The sequence below is a fragment of the Rhinatrema bivittatum genome, chromosome 1, assembly GCF_901001135.1.
Source record: "Rhinatrema bivittatum chromosome 1, aRhiBiv1.1, whole genome shotgun sequence".
NCBI lineage: Eukaryota > Metazoa > Chordata > Amphibia > Gymnophiona > Rhinatrematidae > Rhinatrema > Rhinatrema bivittatum.
Window position 1 is genome coordinate 285834254 of NC_042615.1, and position 27492 is coordinate 285861745.

Here is a 27492-nt window from a genome sequence, read left to right on the forward strand (position 1 = left end):
GACTTTTTTTTTAAGCTATAAAAGTGTCTCATTTTATTTTCAGACTGAAAGTATGGCTCAGGGTGGACTGTGCAAGGTTAGACACTCGTGCAGAATTAAAAAAACAAAACAAAACAAAACAAAAACCACACACACCCCCTTACAATATATCCATAATCATCACCAAAACAACCCCAGTTCAATCATTAAATAAGGTGCGTTAAAGTATTATGTAAAGTTCTTTATTTGGTGTTGGAACTTTCAGCACGGTTCTGGAATTGAAATACAACAGTGCACTTGGCCAACCTCCAGTAATCTGTCACCGAAAAGTGCTTTAGCAGAGCAAGCACCCTACAGGCTGATGACAAGACATTCCCCCAGGCACACTGGAAAAGCAAAAGCCTTAAAAAACACAACATTCACGTCCAGCACCAACCAGTGGGAGAGAGCGCTCCTGCTCACAGTTTTGCATATGGAAACTCATGGTTAGTGCAAATAACGTTTCCATCACAGAGCACAACTGCATATTCTCTGTATGGGGTACTGCTCCCTCCACTAGAAGGAAAGGTTAAGTTCAGCATGGGCAGTTGTTTATCAAGTTTCTAGGCAAATTTCAGTTCGCACAATGTGACTGCACGTAGAAACCGCCAACCACGTGCCATCCATCCATTCATCACGTTCCCTTCCAATACTCACCAATTGCTCTCCACTTTTCCTTTAGTGCTTTTATTTGTTTTGCCAATAATATAATTACAAGTTTTCTAGCCTTCAGCACCTCAGCCTTCCTACACAGGATTTCTTTTTTATTGGCCATTCTTCTATCACAAGAAAAGGAGCAGCATTCCCAATAATCCTGTTTTGTTCCATGTACTGTACACAAAGCTATAAAGATTTAATACTAGAAAATTCAAATCAAGTTTTTCATAAGCCTCGTAACCTCTGCAGTTAAGTTTGGGCAAAAAAAAAGTGCAAAACGTCTGCAAGTTAACCGGCACCGTGGCTCAGCAGGCTTGAGCTTAAATCTCCGCTCCATCAGGACTGGCGGGGCTCAGAGGTGCTGTGAAGGAGATACATTTGCACCCCGTGAGGAAGGGAACATGGTACCTGTGGTGACCCCTGCCAGTCAGAAAGCAGTGTTGAGGGAAGATCTGGACAGAGCGTTCCCTCCACCCCTTGAGGCTGGTGAAGATTCTGTTCTTAACTGGGTATATGCTAGCACAGGTGTGTGGGAAGGGTGCGGAGGTATGAAAATTGGATAATTGAGGGAGAGAGGTGAAAATCCTCAAATCAGCTTGGTTACACATCTTTTTTTGACTCAAACATTAAAGGCCAGATTTTAAAAGGTCCGCGCGCGTAAAACCGGGGGGTTTATGTGTGTGGCCGCGCCTTATGCCTGCTGCGCGCATTTTAAAACGGGCCCAGCCATGCGCGTAAACCCCGGTATGCGCACAAGTGCCGGGCTGGGACAGCGGCATTGTACGCTGTCCTGATGATTTGCGCATCGGCAGCTGACCAGCGCGCGCACAACTTACTTCAGCTCCGGCCACTCGTTAATTGGAGCGGACTGGGAGGAAATGGGGGAAGGCACGATTTCGTCACACGTAAATTTACTAAAGTCCTCCCCCTGTACGCGCCGCCAGCACATGCGCGCAGATTATGAAATCCGCCCGTCCGTGTGCCGGGAATCGCGTGCGTACCTTTTAAAATCTGCCCCTTAATTTTCTGCAACGAAAGGAAGGGGAAAAATATCCAGAAAAGAAAATGCAAGCATACATTTCCATAAAAAGCACTGAGGGATTTTTGCTTTAAAGTTTAAATGTAATAATCAGGAGGAAAAAAAAAAAAAAAAAAAATCACAGCACTTTATTGTGAAGCTTTGGCGTTAATGATTTCTTTTGTTTCAGTGGGGTTTCCCCCCCCCTTTCCGTAGTTGCAGGAAATTAAAATTCTTGGGTAAAAATTAACAAATTTAAAAAGTTATGCAAGCTAATTTGCTGGGATTTTGAGGGTTTTTTTTTTTTTTTTATCATTTGAAATGTAAATTTGTTCCACGGTAACTTTAAACTGACGCGTCACCAGTGAATTATAGTCAGTCATAGAATGTGCCATCGTGATAGCCAACAATGGTAACACAATACAACAGTAATGACAGCTGTGCCTGAGGCTATAACCTGCACCTCCTGGGCAAACTAATACTCTGTTACTTCACCTTAAAGAAGGGAAGAGCGACTGTACTGGTTGATTGACAACTCATAGCAGCAATACCACTCAATACTTCATGATACCAGCTTGTCCATTGCATAATCCCATCATTCCTTCTTTGGGTCTCCTAAGCACTTTTGTTTTTGCAAATATTTTTCACTTTTCACATTCTCTGTAATACTAGTTGAATCTTTGCTGAAGTGCTATAATATCAGAGTATTTACAAAACTTGCAGCGGATGCCTTTCACTGGTGGTGTTTTTTTGTTTTCGGTACAGCAGCCCATTTCCAATGTTGGCAGAAGGTCTCCCCATTTCCAATATCAATGAAACTGCTTTGTAGCCACCGGCGAAGTTCTGGGCCATGCACTTTTCTTATACCACGGTGCTGATATTCAGCAGTCCTTAGTGAACATAACATCATGTCTTAGGCCTTTTATTCTGCTGCCTTTAAAACGGCCCATGAACTCATGAACGTCCTGGGGCAAGTGTTTGATATTGCACTGTAGTTTTCTCTCTCCCACATCCGTCCACAACAAGGTGAGCTGTCCAAATGTTACTGGCTCCACATCAGAGCTGTATTTCAAAATGCAATAATAAAAATATGAACTTCCTCTGGGAAAAAAACACGATGAGCAATGCCACCCTACTTCAATTGTGCCACAGCAGCCTTTGGGAGCACTCTGGCACAGAAAGCTTCCAAGCTTTTATAGTTTGTTTCTGGAATAGGATGCAGGAGTGAATGTTCTTTGCATTGGAGCATGTAAACATTGATTTCTCTGCCTCCAGCTATACGAAAGAGCCTAAGGCTTATGGTAGATGGGAGTAGGATAAATAAAACAGTGTATTACTGACCCCTGCTGGAGGATCCAGCTAACATTAGGCTGCCTACCTCTTTCTCACCAATTATTTCACCTTAAGTGCTTTATTCATCTCATTTTCATTTCTGACTTAGCATGCAAGATGGATTAAATTACATTATAATTTCATATTATACGAGACTGTTTCATATCTAACTCATTAAATAAAATGTAAGAAAGTACTTCTTCATAGAAAGAATACTGGATGCATGGAACAAGATTGCCAGTATAGGCACTAAAGATAAAAGCAAGAAGAGCATTCAGATGGGCCTGGGACAAATGGGGAATTCCTGGCTGGTGGGGAAATGAGGGGTAAAGCCAGAGATCTGGAAGGGCATGTACTGCAGCAGGAAGGGAAACTAAAAAAGACCCAAGTGGCCATGCGGTCGTATCTATCTGCCATCACTGCCTACGTTTTTAATGAGAAGAGCTTCACAGGGGACAACCCAATTTTTAGGAGACACATTAAACCTGTTGGCTGCAGTTAATCACATTTATTAATGTCATCTTTCCAATCAACGTGAATCCCTTCAAACACCTGTCAGAGAGGTAAGGATAACCAAGCCAGGAAACCGTTCACAGGCCTTGCAGCATCTACAGTAACTGGGAAAAGTGTCTCTCCATGTGGACATTAGCAGCCCTCTGTCCAGAGCCCCTCACAGTGCAAGGATGTGCCTTACAGAGAGGACAAAGAAAAGCCTAGGTCTATCTTCTGAAATCGCTCTGCTATCAAGGCTCTTTTTGGCACCCACCCTATCATTCCTTCTCATTTGATGTTATTATATGTTTTGTTTTGTGCATGGCAGGAATAAGTTTCCTTCTTGAGTCACACTGATCTTAAATGCTCACTTACTTTCTAAAACTTGCCACAGCAGCAATTTTTAATATGTTTGTTCCAAAAATTCTTCCTTCTGATACTTAAAAAGTGCCCCATTTATGGGCAGCATTTTTGGAAAGCCTAACTGGGGTTTTTGGGTGTTCAGGAAGATAAACATTTGCAGATTTTATTGCGTTGATGCATGCATCCCATCACCCTGGGGTTACGTTTAGTGTCTACCAACACAACACAAGTGAACCTCATGCCTGAGGTAGAGCATGTTGGGCTGACAGGTGGGTAGTATGGTGTTCAATAAGAACAGAATGGTGACTAAAGCTCATCCCACATTCATTACATATAAAGGACTCTTCACTGTTAGTGTCTCTAAACTGGATATGGAGTTTCTGGTGTTTAATGAGACCTGACTGGTAGCTAAAACATTTATCGCATTCAGTACATTTGTAAGGTCTTTCTCCTGTATGTGACCTCAAGTGGATACTAAGGTCTGAGCTCTGAATGAAGCTTTTCTCACATTCTGTACACTTAAAGGGTCTCTCATCCATGTGACTTCTCAGGTGTCGCACGAGAATTGGCTTGTTATTGAAGCTCTTTCCACACACGTTACATACAAATGGTCTTTCCCCGGTATGCATTCTCTTATGACTAATAAGATGTGAGTTCTGGCTGAAGCTTTTCTCACATTCAGTACATTTATAAGGCTTTTCCCCCGTGTGAGTACTATGATGTCTGATCAGAACTGATTGATAACTGAACGTTTTCCCACATTCTGTACATTCATAGGGCCTCTCCCCAGTGTGGATTCTTTGATGCTTAATTAAATTTGATTTCTGATTGAAGCTTTTCTCACACTCCAGACATCTGTATGGTCTTTCTTGAGTGTGGATTATCTGATGTTGAATCAGGACGGAGGCCTGACTGAAGCTTTTATCACATTCTGTACATGCATACGGTCTCTCTCCTGTGTGAGTCCTCATATGTTTACTGAGATCTGAGCTCTGAATGAAGCTTTTATCACATTCAGAACACTTATAAGGTCTCTCCCCAGTGTGGATTCTCTGATGTTTACTGAGGCTGGAACTGTCACAGAAGCTTTTCTCACATTCCACACATTTGAAGGGTCTCTCTCTCATATTGATCCTTCGGTGGTAGCAGCTGAAGCCAGAGTTCTCTGTAAAGCTTTGTTCCCATTCCATGTAGAAAGCAGAGTTCTCTCCTGCATGGATCTTCTGATGTTTGATGAGGTTTGATTTTTGGTTAAAGCTCTTCTCACAGTCTGTACAGTGGTATGGTTTCTCTCCTGTGTGGGTCCGCAAGTGCCGATTGAGGCTTGGTTTATTATTAAAGCGTTTTTGACATACACTGCACTGGTAGGGTCGCTCTTCTGTATGAATTCTCTGATGTTGAATCAGAATGGAGCCCTGTCTGAAGGTTTTATCGCACTCATTACATTTGTATGGCCTCTCCCCCGTGTGAATTCTCTGATGTTTGCTGAGATCTGAGCTTTGAATGAAGCACTTCTCACACTCATGACATTTATAGGGTCTCTCCCCCGTGTGGATTCTCTGATGTCTTATAAGACTAGGTTTGTTATTGAAGCTTTTCTCACAATGCGTACATGTGAAAGGCTTTTCCCCAGTGTGGATGCGCTGATGTTTTATAAGATTGGAGTTCTGGCTGAAGCCTCTCTCACAGTACATACATTTGTGGTATTTCTCTTTTTGATGGACTTTCTGATGTTTCAAAAGATTCATTGGCTCAGCAAAACTTTTTCCACAGTCAGTGCATACATAAAGCATCTCTAATTCTTTGTCACTGGTATATGAATTGTTGTCAGCCCTCTCCCACTGCAAAGGCTGCTCTAGACTGTTGTCTATGGGATCTCTCTGTTCGCTTTGTAATTTCTTCTGTTTCTTGCAAATTTCAGCCTCCTGTGAACAGTGCAGAATCTTCTCTTTGACCTTTCCTGACAATGCTGGATGTGGATCTTGTTTTTCAGAATGCCCATCTTGATGCTGCTTCTGTCTTTTAGCGACATCATCACCTGTTGAATTCAATAAAGTTTGCATATTAATTTGTGTGGCTAATTCAGAAACATGGAAAATGATGGCAGAAAAGGACTGCAAGCTCCATCTAAGATATCATGGTATACAGCCCATCTGATCTCAGGCTTCCTTCCCCTCCCCCAATATCCTGTGTGCTTATCTCATACCTTGAATTCTGGTACTGTTTTGGCATCCACAGGAAGACTGTTCTATGTATCCACTACCTTTTCTGTGAAGAAACATATCCTTATGCTACTCCTTTAGTCTATCCCCTCTGGGCCCTCATTAAAATGATCTTTCCATTGAAAACACTTGCTTCTTGTGCCTTATTTCTATTACTTATAACTTTGATGTAGGGTTATATTTTTTTATAGTGCAGACACTTAACTATTTTGGATACCCTTCACTGAACTGCCTCTGTCTATATCATTTTGATGATATGCTCTCCAGCTTTGGACAATATTCTAGAAGAGGTCTCATCAATTACCTACATAGAGGCATTATCATCTCCTTTTTTCTACTAGTTAGCACCTAACATTTATCCAGCTCTTCCCACTGCTTTGGCACATTGTTTTGCCATCTTGAAATAATTAAGTATGATCACCCTGTGTGTTAAGATTTTAGGTAGTTAGTAATTAGATTCCCAGAAGATTATTGTATGCAAAGTTGGGTTGATAGGAGATCAAAACAATCCTCAATAATTGATAAATGTGGATCAATATATGTATATTGCACATAGCTTAGCATAAGGATCATTGAGGCTTGAAACTGTAGCATTCTGCTTGGTACATATGAGCTAAAAAGACAAGGCAGGAGACATTTGCCTTTCTATTCACAATCTGACCCATTTCAAATTGACAAAACAGATACTAAAATATTTATGTAAGTGTAGTCAAAGTATAGAAAGCAAAAGTAATAGAAACAAAGATTTAAAAAGGGGGGACAGCAGCAAAGTAAAAGAAGAATTCAAAGGAAAACATTAAAAAAACAAAACACAGACCAATCCATCTCGGCATTGAGTCCATGAAGAGACATAGACTTCAGCAATTTATCCAGCGAAGTTCCCATTGAAGTAGTATATGGGAGAAATTCTGCCTGTTTGAACAGAAAACTTTTGGTTTATAACAAAACAAATACCCCACAGGTCCTCTGGTATTTGGAGTGCCTTTTGCCAGTGTTGTACAAGAGGTACATTTTCTCGAGAATGGCATAGACATGATAAAAGCTGAAAGATCTGTGTTCGGATCATATGGGTGGTTTTATCGAAATAGAGGAGAGAACAAGGACAGCGTATCACGTAGATAATGCCGGAAGTGTGACAGTCAGAGGAGAACCTTAAATCTACGGGTTTATGGAGAGAAGGATGTGAAAAGCCAGAAATGGTTAGAGAGAGTGGACATGCTTTGCACTTACCACAGGGGGAGTGCCCAGAGCTTAGGCACTCCCCCTGATACTCAGAAGATACAAGCTTGTCACGAAGGTTGTGTCCCCTGCGAAAGGCAAGGCGGAGACTTTTGAAAAATCAAGATGGGACGTAGTAGAGACCAGCGAGACTAGTTCCTTGCACAAAGCAACCTCGATGTTCACTTTCTCTCCCATGGTTATCCACATTGAGTGGTTAAATGCACTTTTAAAATGCGCTTTATATACTGATCGAGATTTATTTTTTCTGAAATCTTCCTCAATGATTCTGACACTTTTACCCATGTGCTTCTGTTTTTCCCTGCTTGTTTGAAATTTGTATCATTAAACAATGTCACCAGTCTCTACTACGTGTCCCATCCTGATTTTTTTAAAATGTCTCCATTTTGCCTTTCGAAGGGGATGCAAACTTTGCGATAGGCTTGTCTCCTCTGATTATCACGAACCTGTGCAGACACCCTCCCTACACTCCGGACGTTCCCCCTGTGGTAAGTGCAAAGCATGTCCACTCTCTCTAACCATTTCTGGCTTTTCACATCCTTCTCTCTATAAGCTTGTAGATTTAAGGTTCTCCTCAGACTGTAACACCACTGGCATTAACTATGAGATACGCTGTCCTTGTTCTCTCCTCTATAAATTGGTACAACCATCCTTATAATTTGAACTTGGATCTTTGAGCATTTATCATGTCTATGCCATTCTTGAGAAAAATGCTCCTCTTATACAATACTGGCGAGAGGCACACCATATACCAGAGGACCTGTGGTTTTTTTTGTTATAGACAATATTTACTGTTCAAACAGGGGGGGGGGGGGGGATTTCTCCAGTATACTTAGTCAACAGGAAGTTTGCTGGATATATACTCTGAAGTCTGTCTCCTCACGGACTCAATGCTGAGACTGACTGGTCTGTTTTCCCTTTGAATTCTTCTTTTCCTTTGCTGCCTACTCTCCTTTTTGAATTTTTGTAATTTCTTGTCCTTTTTTACAGCCTTTTACATCTCCTCTGATGCTCCTCATGATGTTTCCTGGCGTTGACCTGCTTGGTAGATACTGTCACATGATTTTCGTTATGGCACCCTTTGCACCACTATTTAAATCCTTCTCTTACCCGCCTCTGCAGCTATGCTATTCGTTATATCTGCCTCTTGATTAGAATCAGTAAGCTGCTGTTGTCACTTTTCTTTTACCTTTTTGTAACCTTAATTTTGTTCTACTTTATTTATACTAAACTGCTTCACCTAATTTTTTTTTTTTTTTTTACTTATTTCTTTTAGAAAAGCCCTTGAGTGTTTTGTTAAGCCATTGCTTTCAAATTACTGGTGAGACCCCATGGTGCTATTACTTTCACTTTCTATACTTTGACCATAATTATATATACTGTTTTAGCATCTGTTGTTTTATCACCTTGCCTGTCTACATTCTGACCCTTTTTTTTTTTTTTTCCCCCAGCTTTGGACCTTCCCAATGCAGTTTTTCTAAATGCGGTCTGTGTCGGGGGACCGCTAAATTACTGTTATAATATTGGAATCATCTCTATGAAACTTTAATTAAAGCTCGTCTCTGAACAGCATAAAGCTGTGGACATTAAAATTGTGCGCCCTAATCTGTTGGCCCCTACTGATGGAGTCCATTCACCAATTAAAAGGAAAATATTCTTACTATGTTTAGAAAACTGCAAATGCATATTGGGGCGGATTTTAAAAGGCCTGCGCGCGCCGGCGTGCCTATTTTGCATAGGCCGCCGGCGCGCGCAGAGCCCCGGGACGCGCGTAAGTCCCGGGGCTTTCTAAAAGGGGCGGGGAGGGGGCATGTCGGGGGCATTCCCGAAATGACGCGGCGTTTTGGGGCGTGCCCGGGGGCGTGGTGCCGGCCCGGAGGCGTGGTCGAGGCCTCCGGACCAGCTCCAGGGTCGGGTGACGGCGCGCCAGCAGCCCGCTGGCGCGCGCAGATTTACGTCTGCTTTTAGCAGGCGTAAATCTGCCAACAAAGGTAAGGGGGGGAGGGCAAAGGAAAGTTCCCTCAGAGGCCGCTCCGAAATCGGAGCGGCCTTGGAGGGAACAGGCAGCGCGCACTGGGCTCGGCGTGCGCAGGTTGCACAAATGTGCACCCCCTTGCGCGCGCCGACCCCGGATTTTATAAGATACGCGCTGCTACGCGCGTATCTTATAAAATCCAGCGTACTTTTGATCGCGCAATTTTTTAAATCTACCCCATTGTGTTTTGTTGGAAATCTGTTTGACTACAGAAGAACATAAAATTTAAATGTGATAGAATATGATATATACACATTGGTCTATCCTAGCAAACAAATGGGAGAGATTTCCATGCTACATAGAATTTGCCCTTTGAAATAGAAAACATAAATAAATAAATAAATTATAGATCCTGATGGCTTATTTGTCTGGATTGGTCTTGGTTCCAAAAGAAATAAATATTTATTAGAACTATTTATGCACCCAATGCATATAGTCATTCTATTTTTCACAATTAGTAACTTTACAGTCAGTTTATAGATCATATATTTACTATAGGGGGAGATTTTAATCTAAATCGATCCATGTGTTGATGCTATATCACCATGACTAGCTAAAATTCAGATGAAAGGGATGGGATTAGCTCTTTCTTTTGAAAGAGCTTCAGTTACTAGATGTCTGGTGGATATTAAATCCAGATGTGTTAAGACTTCATTTTACTCCAAACCTTATGATGGTTGCTCCCATATAGATTTGCTTAGCTCTACTTCCATGTTTTCATGAGTTCTATGGTATTATGGTACTATGACCATTTTTAATCATGACGCCATTTTCTTTGGTGCTGCAGTTGGACAAGGTCACATCTACAACTTTTAAATGGCACTTTAATAGTTTTTTTTATATCATGATACAACATTTTGTATCTTTATCAGATAAACAAGGCAAGAATATTTAAAGGTGAAAACCACCCATGAAATTACTCCAGATACCAGCAGTCCATAATATACTGTAAGACAGTAATGAGAGGCAAAATTAAAGCATACAGCAAATAGAAAAAATTTGCAATGCAGAAATTCTGAGATTGATCAAACTATTGATGCTTGAGAAGCAACAACATATTAAGATGACTGCTAAGAATAAAGTATATTTTGACTCAATTAGGAATAATTTAAATCATATACTGCATTAAAGGGCTTTAGATATGCTAATAAATCTAGCAAATTATTTTGGCTAGACTAGTTAAGAATACTCAACCTAAAAATTATATAACAGACATGAAAACTATAAAAAGGCTGAAAGACAGAGATATGGAACACATTACAAATTTTTTTTAGAATATTATAAAACAACTATATTCAGAATAATCTGCTTCTGCTGCTCGAAGCGAGCAGTTTGCAGTTGGTCTTCACAAGTTGATCAGTTAAATACTCCTATATCTGTGAAGTTGTTGTCAATGGATTAACATAAGAACATGCCACACTGGGTCAGACCAAGGGTCCATCAAGCCCAGCATCCTGTTTCCAACAGTGGCTAATCCAGGCCATAAGAATCTGGCAAGTACCCAAAAACTAAGTCTATTCCATGTTACCGTTGCTAGTAATAACAATGGCTATTTTCCAAGTCAACGTAATTAATAGCAGGTAATGGACTTCTCCTCCAAGAACTTATCCAATCCTTTTCTAAACACAGCTATACTAACTGCACTAACCACATCCTCTGGCAACAAATTCCAGAGTTTAATTGTGCGTTGAGTAAAAAAGAACTTTCTCCTATTAGTTTTAAATGTGCCATATGCTAACTTCATGGAGTGCCCCCTAGTCTATTATCCGAAAGAATAAATAACTGGTTCACATCTACTCGTTCTAGACCTCTCATGATTTTAAACACCTCTATCATATCCCCCCTCAGCTGTCTCTTCTCCAAGCTGAAAAGTCCTAACCTTTTAGTCTTTCCTCATAGGGGAGCTGTTCCATTCCCCTTATTTTGGTAGCCCTTCTCTGTACCTTCTCCATCGCAATTAGATCTTTTTTTAGATGCGGCGACCAGAATTGTACACAGCATTCAAGGTGTGGTCTCACCATGGAGCGATACAGAGGCATTATGACATTTTCCGTTTTATTCACCATTCCCTTTCTAATAATTCCCAACATTGTTTGCTTTTTTGACTGCCGCAGCACACTGAACTGACGATTTCAATGTGTTATCCACTATGATGCCTAGATCTCTTTCTTGGGTTGTAGCACCTAATATGGAACCTAACATTGTGTAACTATAGCATGGGTTCTTTTTCCCTATATGCATCACCTTGCACTTATCCACATTAAATTTCATCTGCCATTTGGATGCCCAATTTTCCAGTCTCTCAAGGTCTTCCTGCAATTTATCACAATCTACGGCCCTGGCCGACAGAATGGTCAAGAACTCTGATTCGAGAAGTCCTGTGTGATCGTCCCAGCTCCAGGATGGAATGGGCGGGAAGTCTGGGGGTACAGTTGAAAAATGTAGACGATAACCATGGGTTATGATGAACAGAACCCACCGATCCGTGGTAATTGGGTGCCAATTGGTTGCAAAGTGGCAGAGGCGGCCTCCCACTGGTAAACTGGGCTGTGGGATCAAGGGGGGGGGGATGACTGCTGCTCTCTGGAAAGGAGTCAAAATCCAGTCGCAGGCCCAGCTTGTGAAGCTGGTTGCGCTCTAGGTGTCCATGTCCTCTCCAAGGGGCCCGATCTAGTCGAGAACGGGATGTGGGAGAATAATATCTGCATGGTCTGTAGTATTGCTTTCTGGTGTCCCTGCAGGCTACGGAGGGTGCAACTGAGGTGACAGTTGTTACAGGGTCTCATGATGGCCCTTTAACTGGGCCACTGCATCTTAGATCTTGTCCCCGAACAGGTTTTCTCCTGTATAGGGGATATCTGCAAGCTTGTTCTGCATCTTCGGGCGTAGGTCTGAGGCCTATGCCCAGAGCCAGGCCCAGCGCCTATCACTAATGCCCGCTGCGGAGACTCTGATGCTGTTTCAAAAGAGTCATAAGCAGCTCTGACCTCATGTTTACCTGCTTCCAATCCTTTTTTCAGAATGGAGAACAATGTCTTTTGATTTTGCTGTGGTAAGGTGTCTGCAAAGTCCTGGACTTGTTTCCAGAGATTTCTGTTATATTGGGTCATGCTATTCGCACTATCAACATGGACCCTTGAAAGACTCTACGTCCCAATGCATCCACTGCCTTCTATTCCTTTCCAGGAGGAGCAGAGGAGTGCGGATGGGATATTTTAGCTTTCTTTTGTACCGATTCCACCACTACTGAATGGTGGGGCAATTGGCTTTTTTGAAATCCTGGGGCTTGTTGGACCAGGTAAGTAGCATCTGTCTTCCAGTTTACTGGAGAGTACCTGGATGGTCCCACAGGTGGTGCAAGATGTAAAGTAGAACTTTGTGCACTGGTATCGCCATTACCTCTTTTGGAGCATCTACAAATTGTAAGACCTCCAACATTTTATGGTGAGCATCCTCCTCCGTTATAAGTGGAAAAGGTACAATGTCAGACATCTCCTTGACAAAGCTGGCAAAAGAGAGGTCCTCTAGGGGAGAACGACACCGTTCTTCCGGAGGTGAAGGCTCTGAGAGCAATTCATCAGAGGCTTGTGAGGAATGGTCCGAGGATGCCTCCTCCCATGTATCATAGGGAGTTTCTTCCTGTCCCGCTGGTATTCCTGAGGGAGGAAGGATGCTAGAGCCTAGAGCAGGGGTGGGCAAGTCCGGTCCTCGAGGGCTGCAAACCAGTCGGATTTTCAGGATACTCCTAATGAATATGCATGAAATAGATTTGCATACAACTGAGGCAGTGTGTATGCAGGTCTCTCTCATGCATATTCATTAAGGATATCCTGAAAACCCGACTGGTTTGCAGCCCTCGAGGACCGGAATTGCCCACCCCTGGCCTAGAGGATGAGACGGCATCAATGTATGTTGAGGTGGCATCGATTGATGTGGCACCAGCTTTGAAGGAGGTGGTGCTAGCAGAGGGCACAGAGGCGGATGAGGTGCGCTTAGGCACAGACATTCCTGATGGACCTGGAATGGGCTCCGGCATCGGTGAATCCCATGCCGGGATCGGGCCAGAAGTCGCCTCCTCCTCCGAAGAATCCGTTATGGGAATTGGGATTTGTGGAGGCCTCGATGGTAGACTAGGTGCCAGCATGTCCGATGGCACGGGCTGAGTCAATAGGGCACCGATGAGGGTGTCCAAGCGCTCGAGGAGCAGTGCGAACATCAAGGGCACCAGTGGCGATTGGAAGGCCCAAAGGGCATTCAGCACTGCCTGTTGGACTAATCTGTCCAACTCCTCCCTGAAGACTGGTGTAGACAACACTGCGCCTGGGGTAGGAGGCAGGTTAGGCATAACTGGAGACTCCACAGGGGTCTGTGGAGGCTCAGTACCCGGCATCGATATCAGTGGGGGAACGCCTCGGGGTCTAGGGTCCAGAGGAGGATGGGGGCTCCTCTCCCTGGGCCCTCTTCGCAGGCGGCTCGGTGGAAGTCGATGCCGCTGCAGTATCGGTGCCGGCACCAGGCAGGGATGCATGTTGTTGCTGGTGTTTCCCCTCTGTGCTCGGTCCAGTCCTTCTCCGGCACCAAGGATGATGACTCCGATACTTTTGAAAGGGTTGGTGATGGATGGTCACCTGCACCATGATGTTCCTGGCGGGGCATCTCCAAGTAGATGGGCCCCATCTGGTCAACGTCACTTGAACTGGAGTCGATGGAGCAGAACGTTTCGACACAAACAAATGCTCCATCTTGTCCAGTCGAGCGTGCCGGCCTTTTGGGGGTCATTTGTGCACAACTGGGGTATCGACGGATGTCGTGCGAGGGTCCTAAGCACAAAATACAAACATTGTGTGGGTCTGTTATGGACATGGTTCTCGGACATTCGGGGCATTTTCTAAAGCCAGTCGCCATGCCAAAAATATGGCGCGTGGTCGGTGACTGTTGGGCACAGAGAGGTTTGCTGCCGGGAACAGACCGCAAACTACGGGGAAAACAATTACCGAGCGTCTGAGGGAATGGAGCGTGATGGGGGACCCCGGTGAGGGTGATATTTGGAAGGGAAACTTCAATTTCTTTCATGAAGAAAAAAAAGTGTGAGAAATGTCTCACAGAGCTTCTAAACCGCGAGGCAACTTGCTGAGCGGAAAAAAAAAAAAAAAAAAAGAGACTGAAGGGGGACCCCGTGTGGCCACAGGGTTTGTGGCACACTCACAGTGCCAGTCAAAGTTCTAGAAACTTTGACAAAAGTATTTTGTGACAGGGCTCCAACTGATGTCACCCACATGTGAGGACTGTCCTGGGAGAATAGCATTACTGAGCAGCTGCTCCTCGTCATGAGGAAGGCATTTTGAGCAACATACTGATTCCTCTATTTTTCTTTAGCACCATTTTTTCTCTGAACAGATGGTGCTGGGCATTAAAAAAAAAAAAAAAAAGTCCTGCTGCCAGAAATTTGGTATCTTGAGTTGAGATTGTACAATTTTCACTATAAAAACGGTAATGCACAGATTCCAGCATTCCCAGCTTTATAAGGCCTCCCGAGCTCTTCAATAGTTATTACCTTTAAGGACAACTCCAGTAATCTCTATTTCATCCGAGCTCCAGTGGTCCTCGACAAGCTCATCTTTTTCTTCAAGCCTCAATATAATCTCAGGTTCAGCAGCTGTAGAATCTGATCAGGTTCAAAAGAGAAACACATAAAATGATGATGAGCATCAGAAACATTTTATACAAAAGCTAAAAGTTAGTAATTACAACCACCTTTGGACAAATCAATGCTTATTTGTCTATACTAGACAACACATCACATGAACCCCTTAACATGTTAGTAAGCCAGACAGACATGTACTCTTTACTACTATGAGGTATTTAAAACATGAAGGCACAAAATTAGTCTTCCCTCAAAGGGCACTGCCATACAAGCCTATACCAAACCTGGGGGAAGAATCATGCTTAAGGCCAAATTGGTGCCTGAATGGCGAGCAATAGCAAATCGTCCTATAAATACATAAAGTCAAATCTACCCCCCCGCCCCCGGCTTTATTCTCATTTCTAACTAATTGTAAAGAAATTTGTTGGCGGAAGCAAAAATGAGCACACAAGGGGCCAATAAAAGTAAAAACATATTCCTACTTTAAATACATTTTTCCGTACAACCTAAGTTCTCCAAGAAGAATACAGCTACTAGCCCTGCACTTCAGCATGTACCAAAACCCTAAGCTGTTAAAAAGTTATTTGCTCCTCCCATGTCAGTGACATACATTGACAAGAAACGTGCCAACTGGGTGTGCGGCCCAAATAACCTCTCAATATCCTGCAGCCTTCCTGAGCTTTCCAGCTCCTTCTTTTTGCTCCTCACCTCTGTGAGTGCTTTCAGGTTTTTCTCTTTCCTGCAAACCCCAGTGATTCTGGAGAGGGTCTTCCCCGACCTCTTTAAGCCCCGACTGGATTTCAGGCTCAGCAGCTGTGCACCTCAAACCTGGAAAGGAAACAAAAAACATATTTTAGTTTACGTTTTAATTAAATTTTCCAAATGAATTCAGTGCTGGTGAGAGGTGCCAGAGTGACAGCATTAGAAACGTATCCACCTAACTGACACAGCATGGACAGCAGCATATTCAAGTTATCCCTCAGATTCGTCTTCCGAACAAATGAATAGGTGTTACCAATCTTCACACCGCCCCCCACTGCCAAATAGGGACAGCATAGCAGTATCAGTACAAACTACCTCACAACCCAAGAGTTTAAATACTGCACAGGCATCAGCAGTGCAAATCTCCCTCACACAGCAGAGACAACAGAGGCATTGGCAATAGACGTTTCCGCCACCTGGTGCCCCACCAAAAAGGGAAGAGAAAGAAAATCAGACAGGATTTTAAAAATTAACTTGCTGCTTGCCTGGGACGAGTGGAATTTTTTCAGCAGGCAAGGAGGCGGTGGCATCTTTGGCTCCAATTGGGGTCTGGGAATTCAGAGAGGGTTGTGGCAGGCAGGAGGAAAGTGGGTAGAAGAAAGAGTGGGAGGGATGGAGGGAAAAAGAAAGAGAGAGTGGAAGATTGCACATGATTGAGGTAGGTCAGGGAGAGGAGAGAGGGCTGGATGGGAATGAGCTGCAGGTGTGCACTTGCCAGGGAAGGAATACACTTACTATGTACTCCTGCCATCCATATCCCTCTAATTTTATCTGGATGAGGGGCAGGGGAGAATGGAGCGAGAAACATGACGAAGGGGGAATACATGGCAAGTGCATTTTCTTGGGGGAATTTTTCAAAGCCGGCAGATGGGAAGGCTGCAGAGAGACATGGAAAGGGGGCTTCTATGGACTATGTGCAAGTGCGAGTGTAAAGTGAGAGGAGTGATCAGGTACAAAAAAACAAAGCAGTCTGAATGTAACACAGGAGCTGGACACCATTGCAAGGACCTAGAATGGGAAGGAAGAGAGAGGAAGAAATTTGAGAGAGAATGGCATGGCTTGCGTTGGGGGTGGTCTAGCTCTGGATAGATTAGGTGGGGGAGGAGAGGCTGAGCAGGATTTGTTGCAGTAGTGTTAGGGAGAGACACTATGAGGTAGGGAGTCAAAAACGTTTGGCAATATGGTCGGTAGAGGGAAGATGATGAGGATCTTAAGTTATCCAACAGAGGAGATTTAAGGTGACAGAGCAGAGGTACTGAACGCCACTTCTCTGGATACAAATACATTTCATAAATAATCACTGCATATGGCCTGAAAACCAGACCTGCTGGTGGACCTTGATGTACAGCATTTGACGTCCCTCTGACAGAGGGAGATGAACAATAGAAGGAATGATGGACTTGAAGCTAAGGGTGGAGGTCCACAGAAGAGACGCGGAGCGCAATACCTTGCACATGAAGGTGGTGAATGAAATCTTAATGACCATGAAATAAGATTAAAAGCTAGTCTTTACCTAGGGATGTTTCGGCTTTATCATCTTCCTTCATTGTGCCCTCTTAAAGCGTCTTCCACCGTTTTTTCTAAAAGCTCCCACTCCTCTTCAGAGGCTGGACTGCAACAGCATAGGACGTAAGCAGCACCTGAAACAGGAAGCACACACTCATTGTCTCCTCAGTCCCAACCGGGGGTAACTCACAGCTGTTAGCCAAAAATATTACACACGCAACAGCAATTAGCTACAATGGCCATGGAATGCCGATGACATGGCAGTTCTTCTATTCTTCTGGGCAACCAGCAGTACATGCGCATCTTAAGTGGGTCGCAAAGGGCAGATAAGCCTTGGCTTTCTGACACATACTTGAAGGACGGTTTCTACACTGGCAAAATACCCAGTATCATCTCCAGCAGACAAACGGCTTGCTTCTCTACAAATCAATAAAGATATCCGAAATACACACTGAGTTATCAATTATTTGAGTACTTATTCAGGATTAAACCTAAATAAATTTGGCATAAAACTGAACTGTATGGGCCAGAATTAGTAACCAAACCCTGGAACTGCATGTTACATGCATAGATAATTTAAATACTAGGGTGCAATACCTGTTTACAACCCAAGAAATGCATTGAAGTACACTGTTGAGAAAGTTTTAAGACTAAATTCAAAATTTACCTCTCTTGGTGTAATCACACTGCCAGACTGCAGGAAATTGCATATAAAGTACCAGATAAGCCAAAAAAAAAAATAATAATAATTTGGGGATTTTTTTTTCCTGCCTTTCCAAATATTGCTCAAGGCGGCACACACTTACCAAGAGACCAGGTAAGTGAATCAGCTTGAAATGACCCAATAATGCCTGGGTATAAGTAACTCTGTTCCTGACCATTTCTATGTGGTTTAGCAGAGCACAGGATGGACTTGTGAAATGACATCCATGCCCTGGGAATATAAACCATGAGGACGACTCCAGCAAGGACTTGATGACAAGTACTGACCTGACTGCTAAACCAGACAGCTTGCAAATACTGACCGAGCAGCAAAGAGCACCAAGCTCTGGATACACCTGAATGCAACAGCTTTTGACAGACTGAGTAACCTTTTTTATTTTTTTTCAAGTTTCATCCCTTTAGGGCAGAGCTTTCCAAACTTTTCATGTTGGTGACACACTTTTTAGACAAACATAATTTCACGACACAGTAATTCAGTCTACTAGCAAACCAGAGGTTAAAGGTTAAAGAAACTAAACATATTTAGACAATTTATGTATGTTTCCTTAAATATATACATTTATTTATTTATTTATATTCCGCTTTTTGCACTTTTTTCAGCGCTTCAAAGTGGATTACATTCAGGTACTGTAGGTATTTTCCTATCCCCAGAGGGCTTACAATCTAGAGGGCCTCCACATAAATAAAAATGTTTCATGACACAACCTCTCTCATGAAAACCTTTCATTTATATTAAAAATATATAATATTCCAAGTGCTATTTTCCAAAAAAACCCAAGCCCAAGCACATGTCTGTCCCCCACACACATCTCTCTCCCTCCAGCACGTCTGGCTCCCACACTCATGAACCTCTTCTTTTTGATTGTTGCCAGTTAAGTGCTTCACTCCCTTCAGGGTTCAAGCCTGCCCTGGTGCATAACACCTTCCAGGATCACCAGACTCTGTTGCTTGGAGTCAGTAGTCCTCGTAGCCAGGCCTCATCGGCAGCAGCAGCCAGTGACAGGGACAGCTGGGCTTAAGTCCCACCCACCAAGCCCAAAAAAACCACAATTGACAGCAAAAGTCACCCAATAATAAGCAACCCACAAACTGAAAAAAAAAAAAAAGTGAATTGCTAGAAAAAAAAAAAGCCCAAACTCACGTTGGAGTTGACGGCGCGGTGTGCGACACACTACCGTGTCACGACACACAGTTTGGAAAGCTCTGCTTTAGGGATTCTTTTTCCCTTCACATCAGAAAATGGTTATGAGGTTTTAGGAAAGCAGTACATCAGCAAAAAAATACTCTCACTCTGGTCATCACCCTTCCTTGTTCTCACCACTGCCCTCCGTGCTAAATGGCATATTTGCATAATTTGGCATAAAAATCACACCTCTTACTATGCAAAAAAAAGAGTCCTTTTTTTTTCAACTACAATCCATTCAAGATGTTTTTAAACAATTTAAACTATATATAAAATGCATACATTCCTTCATGTAATTAACAGCATGAAAAACTGCTGATGTGGAGGGCATTTTTAACATATGTAAGCTAATATACTCAAAAGACAAGGACTTTCATGAAAATATAAAAAACAATTCAAAACAAAAAAGTGACATCTTGATAAGTTGTTGATTTTTGTATTTGCTACACTTTCTATATATTAGACACTTGGTAAATTAACAAGTTTGAAACTTGTTGGCATTAGTGTTAGACATTAATGCCCTCTCTGTTAGTTGTAGGGCACAAACAGTTAGACCTCAAAAACCACATCCATGTCTTTATAGCTGGTTGGCCACATGCAGGTCCAAAATCCATTTGCATAAAGATGAAATTCTTATAAAGGGACATTACTCAATCCACAAATATCAAAATCATCTTTGGTTTGATTTTAAAAGATCTTTGAGGGATTAAACATTCTGACTGCTTTCTCTGAGCACTCCAATTTCACACATCCTTTCCCAGGGGCGGATTGGTCTATCGGGGAATCGGGCATCCCCTGGTGGGCCGATCGCTCCAGTCACGTGGTCTGCCATGCACAGCCGTGCAGAGCTGTGCTCGGCAGATCATGTGACGTGTCCTGGGCGGCGAATACCCGGGCCGGTCCGACATCGTGAGCCCGCCTCTGTCTTTTCCTGTTACCTTCAGGGCAGGAGGAAATGGGGGGAGGGGACAAGAGAGGGAGAGAGGCTGCATTGGGGGAACAGGCCTCTTCTTTCATTTACTCTGTCTGCTCCAGCCTCAGCCTCACCCCAAGCCCTCCCCTCCTGTTCCTTGTAGGCTGTTTGTGAGGGAAGAGGCTGTAGCAGGAAGGTGCAATTGAAACTTACCTGTTAAATTTCCTTTCCTTTAATCCTGCCAGACCAGTCCAGGCAAGTGTGTTATGTCCTCCTGCCAGCAAATGAAGACAGAGAAAAAAAGCTCAAAGCTGACTTCACTACACCTGTAAAGATTTGGTTCAACTGAAGGCAATTATTTGTTTTGGTTTCCAAATAACAAAAATCTGATACAGCCAAGAAACTTCACTCTATGATCATCAACCCAGGAATAAAAATCCCTACACCAAGCTCATAATAGGCCAGTTGCTTTCTGCGTGGGCAGCAGTATACTCACTGTTAGATTTCTGACCTTATCAGACTAGGAACCCTTGATGTTTTGGCTTCCTTAGGTGGGTTCTGGACTGGTCTGGCAGGAGTAAAGGAAAGAAAATTAACAAGTAAGTTTAAAATTCACCTTCCTTATTGACCAGTTCAGACCAGTGGGATGTACCAAAGCTCCATCCAGCCTGGGCAGAAGGAAGCCATGATAGGTCTCAGGAGTCTTGTATCCTCTCCCCACCTATCCTGGGGTGATTAGAGCAGGGATGCAATGGGGGAAGGGGGCAAGGGTGCTGCCCTGCCATTATCTTCTGAACAGATAGATTGTGATTCAGAATTTTTTCACTCTTGTTAAGCAGGGTCACCGACGCCTGCAAACTCTGCTGGCAAGGCCAATTTGCTCTTCTCCTTAATTATTCCTGAAATTGATGCCTTAGAAACCACTGTGCTTTAACAGGTCACATTAATAGACCAAAGATCTATCTGAGAAGAAACTGGTCACTTATAAACATCTCAAAACAGACTTGAAGTGGCTGACCTTGTCCTAAACTACATCGCCTGTCAACCTCATAAGTGAAAATAGCCTGATTCCGACAGTAGTAAAACTCTACCCTTCCCTCCCTCCCCCAAAAAAGGGGAGGCATACTGGGCACATAGATACCCTTTCTTTTAAAATTACCAAAGGCACCAAGGAGTCCTATTTCACCAAGATGTTACCCTATGAAGCTCAAAAAGGAACCAGATCCCTTCAAAATAAGCTCACTTCCAAGCTGAAGAGACCTCCCACAGCGGAGGACTTGTGATCTTGAATCCTCGGAAGAAAATAAGTATCTTATCTGAAAAGGTAGCCAGGAAGCTTCCGTGCCTATGTCTCTTGCAGCAAGCCAAAATCAAATCTCTGTGAGTTATGTCTTCATCCTAATCTCCTTTGGCTGAAGGACAAGATTGAAGGAAGGGAATGAATCCCTCAATAGGAAACATTGTCTCCTTCGTAAACTGACTTTGCAGAGGCTCTAAACTTGAAAGGTCTGCTACGTTGTCTGCTTTCGCACCATCGACGACGGTAACCCCCAACATTTAAGTATCCTCACTATGTAGTCTGGTTTTCTTAGCAGCCAAGGTTGTAAAAGAGAATTGAAGGGATCTTCTAGGGAAGAATCCTCCGACTAGTGTGAAGGAGCACCCCTACTTTCAACTTCAGAACTCAGTCTAGGGAATGTACTGGACACCAGCAGACACACATGCCAGATGCGTGGAATACCCACCTGGAAGAGATGGTGAAGATGAGAACAGTAATGGAGTTCAAGGGGGCATGGGATAATCACTGTGGATCCCTAAAGGCTAGGGGGATGGAAATAAATAAATGGGGTAACCTATGTTAACTTGGTGTGTAATATTTCTCCACGACGATAACCTGCATGGAGCGGCAGTTACTCTGTAAACAACTTGCTGGGCAGACTGGATAGACCACTTGTTCTTTATCTACTGTCATTTACTATATTACTAATTCCCTCAGTTTGTTCATATCAGCTAAAGGCATTACACTGACCACTACCGCCCAGGCTACCTTCTTCCGAGCTAGAAGCCAGGATTCCTGGTGTGCTCGACAACTGGCTCTGACCCACTGCCTAGACTTAGGCCCATTGGTTCTTCATTAGGATTACTGCCCCTGCTTCAGCTGTCCTGGATCATAACTCCTTTCTTAATCTATAAGGCTCATGTCTACAACGCAAAAGAACCCTGAAAGAGACTCAAGATCTACTCCCTTCAGGAAGTAACTATGAAAAAAACCACCTGTTCAGGCTCCTTACAACTTCCCTAGAGAGAGGGAAAATAGCCTTGTGACCCTGGGCTACTGAATATCATCCTGAGAGGAGAGTAAATTGAGTGAGATGCACCTGGGTTTGTACCTAAGATACTACAGGGTGGCCCATGGAAAAGTAGCCTGCCTCCAATAAATGGTGCTGGTATTGGAGGCCACCCTGTATGTTCAGCTCCACTGCTCTGGAGCCTAGGACCTGCTGAACAGACCCTGGTTGGGGTGGTTTTGGAATGAGACAATTGGCCACCAAGAGCGAGGCCTTGAACCCATGATTTCCAAAGCCATAAGGTTACCCATCTTCTTTGGAGATATACGGGTTTCCTTATACATTAGAGACTGGGAAAGACTAATTGCTATTCAATATACGCATCAGTCAGCATAGGGTTTCCACCCCTATGTAATCCTGGGCTTTCCTGTTTCATCTTGGTCCTGAATATTTAGACATCTGATTAAGGGAGGCCTTTACTACTCTTTGACCAACATGTATTTGAAGTCCTGGGTAGCACAAGGGAACAGCCTCATAGCTGCCAGTAAGGGATCCAGGATAAATCATCTACCTCGTTATAATCCCTGGAGAGAATAAGCAGTAATGCCCCTGTGTATCTATGAGGGGAATCACCTAAGACAATTGTCTGTCATTTTCCATGGGACCACAAGAATAAAATACTTCATTGCCTCTAGTAGGAGACCTGAAATAAATCATACTATGCCCGTGTTCTCTTTTCAAGGAAGCAATAGTGCCCCAAAGCCGTAATTAACCAAACTAAACTAAACTAGTCTAGTATCATTGTCCCTGAGGCCTACACGGAAGGGACAAGGAAGTCTCCCAGCAATGTTCCACCATCTAGTACAGAAGACTTCAAGTGTTTCCATGAAGCAGCATACCCAGAACCCTGCCACGATTAGGAAACTGCCCCAGATAAATCGATTGTCTTGGAATCCTTCCCCAAGGAAGAGAGAGCTGCCTGAGCAGATTGCTTGTAGCCTCCGAAATGCCTCCCAACCATGACTGGTCTTGGGCTCTGAACTTTGAGCCCTAAACTTCCAGGATCCATACTACAAGACAGTTCTCTTAGAGGATACAAATGTACAACTAGAGGGAACGTCCTGAGAGGCAGAGCCATAAACTGTGTGACACCCCCCCCCCCTCCCCCCTCCTTGAACTAGCACTGATCAGGTCAGATGGGGATCTGACTAAAATGAGCTCCCAACTTCACTTATCTCCACAGTGTAAGCCTCACCAGCTATAAACACATCCAGGAGCTATTAGTTCCTGTATAGGGAGGTTCAAGACCTCCATCTTCTATATATCATTAACTGTGGAAATGGTCACTATGGCCTCCAATGAGGGATGTTGGACCCAATGCATGAGGATTTGAGTCACAAAGCCATTGTACATAGCAGCCTGGGAAGAGAAACTAGACATTAAAAAAAAAAAAAAAAAAAAAGAGAGACTATTTAAGCAGAATCTTGTGCTTTCTATCATGGGGGTCCCTGAACATTTTGCTTTCCTCCACCAACTGTGGTCTTAGCCTCTCCCCCATGATCCAATAGCCCATCCTTCTCTTCCCTGGGAAGGTAACATATTTCCCATATAGGCTTGGCCACTTTAAGGTTGGAATCAGGTGTCCCACACTGAGGAGAGCCCATCTCCAACTACCAGATATAGCAGCAAGTGTGTGTGTGTGTATGGCTAAGGGAACAGCTACAAAGCACCCAGGAACAGGATCCCCCTACAGACTGTCTACCAGTGTTTCACAGAGTGCTGCGACCTGGAATTAAGCATCACCAGCTCCTTTTCCTGAACAGCTTCCACATGGAGGCATTATCCTCCCTTCCAGGAGGCACAGCTATCTCCTCCTCTTGTCCTGTCGATTAACTAGGGCTGAGGGCTGTCCCAGCCAGAGGAGTGCTCCAAGCACTCTTAACATTGTCAAGGCCAGCTTGAGGGTCTTCCATGTGGGAACATGAATAAGGGCTAGGAAGCACTTGAGGAATCCATAAGGTGCTGCTCAAGTATAACCACACTGGGATTTTTTTTTTTTTTAATAGACTGCAGTCATTTTCAGCAGCACAAGTTTATTTGGTCTTAATAGTCCCTCTAAGAAGCCTCCTTTTAAGAAGAGGGGAGAGCAGCCAGTTCTATAGATCAGTGGTTCTCAACCTTTTTTCTGTCGGGACACACCTAACAGATGGTTCTCACATGTGTGACACACTGAACACATGACTCATGGGGCTAATGTAAACATACACTCTGCACCCACAGGGACCCCCTCGATCCCCAACAATGGGTGCAGAGCAGAACTAGGGCATTTTCCCATACAACACATCATACAAAAAAAGATGTTCTGGTGACACCTCAGTTAACGCAAAACAAACTCCCTCTACTACCCTCTACTACCAGTACAATAGCCTTCCTTATGAAAAGACAGTAATTTACCACTAATGCATGTCCTATTGAGAAAACACAACAAATAAGATTGATACAAATGTCTAATATGCTAGTAAAATACTGTATCTCGGTCACAAACACACAACTGACCTTCACCAAGTACAAAAAAAACAAAAATTATAAATATGGAGACAAACTGGAATGGAAATCCAAAAAAGCCACTCTGCATGCAGTGCAAACCTGATGAAATGGAAACAGAAATATAGCACATAACATAGTCCCAGGATCTGCAATAATGCACACAAACTAATCTGCACTCAAACAGTAACAACCCTATCTATGAAAAGGTAACACTAATACACCTCCTATTAGGAAAACAGAACAGGCCAAAGTTGCTATAGACCCCCACACAGAAATAATTGTAAAACTAAATGAATAAATATTTCAAAACAGCCGATGAACAGAGTAACATCCAACAAATAAAAACATAAAAATTATTTAAAATTCTCCAAACACCAATAGAATATTTCAAAATAGCAGATACATCACATAATACTCAATTAAAATGGCAGTCAATCAAGAAAAAAAAATAAACTTAAAAAGCCACCTTTACTTACCCTCTCCAGCAGCTTTCCTACTCCTTACCCTTGCAGGCCAAAAACACATACTAGAAGCAGCAGTGGCTACTGAAGCTCTGTCCTCATGGTCCTCTTCCTTAGGGCCCCACAACCAGTCTCACACAAACACACACACCAATTAGACCCCACAACCACTCTTTGTCTCTTACACACCAGTGATCTCCCTGACAAGTCTCTCTTCCTCACACACACACTGTAGGGAATTATGAGCTGATGCAGTGGGTTAGCAAATCCTACTGACTCAGCCCTTTCACATACCTTGACTTCCCTATCTCCAACATGCAGAGCACAGCAAGACCTAACCACTGTGAACTCTAAGCTTGTAAGTTGCCCCCATTGCTTAAAGACAGGATGTCTGTCTGCATGCACGCAACTGCCTGCATGAGTCATACACACAAGCTTTAGCAGCCCACCAAACTGCTCTTTCCCTGCTTCCTCTTATGCGGCTGTCACACTTAGGCAGCTAGGTTAGCCCATCTCAACCGCCTCATGTCCAGCTTGTGACATCCTCCCTCCCTGCCTGAATACAATGCTCGCTTGCACGTACTCAGCAAGAGGCCAGGAGAAAGACATATATGGTATAAAGGCTGCAGCAGCCAATAATACGAGGGGCATGTATTTACAAGAGCCAATAATGTTATGGCACATCTGTATGCTATGTATTATGTACAATAAAAGGAGAGCCCCGGGGGGAGAAAAAAAGGAGCCTTCCCGGGAGCCTTGACCACAAATCCTGCCTGATGTGTCTTCATTGCCGCAACACTTTTGACACAGCAGTCTTCTCCTGCGCCAGCTCAGTTGGAACCCAGGCTGGGCGCCATGGGCCTTTATTTGCCACTGCTCAGGCATTCCTTGCCCTCCCAACTCCGACCTAGCTTCATCAGGTGGGCAGGGATGGAGGAGGCAGATGGACTCATTCATGTCCAGTTCCTCACAGCTTCTGGAGGAGGGAGGGGGAGGGGGGGGGAGGGGGCAAGGAGAATGCAGACAGTTCTGCTTTGTCCTGATTTCTTCTCTATTTCATTGGGTGGGAAGGGAGAGGTAGACAGCCCTGCTTGTTCCCCACGCCTCTGTTTTGGTGGCTGGGTAGGCCGGGAGCCAGCAATAAACAGCAGGCTGCTTTCCTGTGGCGCTAGTTATTGTGTGCCCTTCCCCTGCCAGTGGTGTGTCTGCTATAATAAAACAGGTGACTAATGATGCCTTTTTTTCTAGGTAAATATATGTTGGGGGGAAAGTCAACATGGCTACTATGAAGGGATATCCTTATAGCAAGAAGATGACAGCAGAAAAGCAGCAATTCCTCACATTCCTTCTGAGCTTCATGTAAAGACCCCTTATTCTTGAGCTTTTCATTTGATGGGGGAAAATGATCCCTTCTGGTACTTTACTGAAGCCTTTTTGTACCACATTTCCCCTTTCCCTTCTTTCTTTATTCTAGAGGGTGCATCTTTAGCTACCACTACTACTTACCACTTCTATAGCGCTACTCAGTGTAAGTGGTGCTGTACAAATTAAATCAAGACATATCAAGGAAGAATTGAGAATTTCGTTTATTAAAAAAACAAAATAGTTAAAGTCAATACGGCTGTGAGCTGGATACAAATAGCTGAAATGACCCATTACCCTGAGTGTGACCCGAAATTATCCAATCACAGCTCTATCTGGATTTAAGGACTCCCTGGGCCATTGCACAGTTCAGGGAATCTCTCAATCACCCAAACCAATCAGGGATCACTAACCGCTGATCACGCCAGTCACTTCTGCTCAATTTATGTTAAGCATAATGCAGAGCGTGAACTATCAATTTGATCACATCCTGGCCGTTTGACTAAGATTGTGAACCTACACGATAGGGGAGATAACACCCTGCCACATTAGGACCTGGTCAAACTAAGAGGAGGATGAAACCAATATTTAATGTCCCTTGCAAAAACTCCACAGTAACTACTACAGTCCTACTGTATATACTTTATTAGTAGGAAGCCGAAACGGAAAACCGGATGCTCTGCTAGTTGTTTCCTGAGCTGACATCAGCACGCAGCACTCATTCTGT

At 43.6% G+C, this 27492-nt stretch overlaps 1 protein-coding gene across 2 annotated transcripts in view; it reads right to left on the bottom strand.

Moving 5' to 3' along the window:
- Window positions 1–205: 205 nt before the first annotated feature.
- The window catches only part of LOC115088103 (zinc finger protein 271-like), a 28176-nt gene continuing 889 nt past the window's right edge, over window positions 206–27492 (bottom strand). The window contains exons 1-5 of one of the 2 annotated variants that reach the window (XM_029596070.1): window positions 25419–25507; window positions 17296–17422; window positions 15729–15848; window positions 14931–15041; window positions 206–5918 (exon numbers count right to left, since the gene is read on the bottom strand). In XM_029596070.1, coding sequence (XP_029451930.1) covers window positions 4117–5918; window positions 14931–15041; window positions 15729–15848; window positions 17296–17329 — 2067 coding nt within the window. In that variant the 5' untranslated portion in view covers window positions 17330–17422; window positions 25419–25507 and the 3' untranslated portion in view covers window positions 206–4116. Of the gene's footprint in view, window positions 5919–14930; window positions 15042–15728; window positions 15849–17295; window positions 17423–25418; window positions 25508–27492 lie in introns of those variants that run through there. The other variant, XM_029596061.1, reaches the window with a different exon arrangement.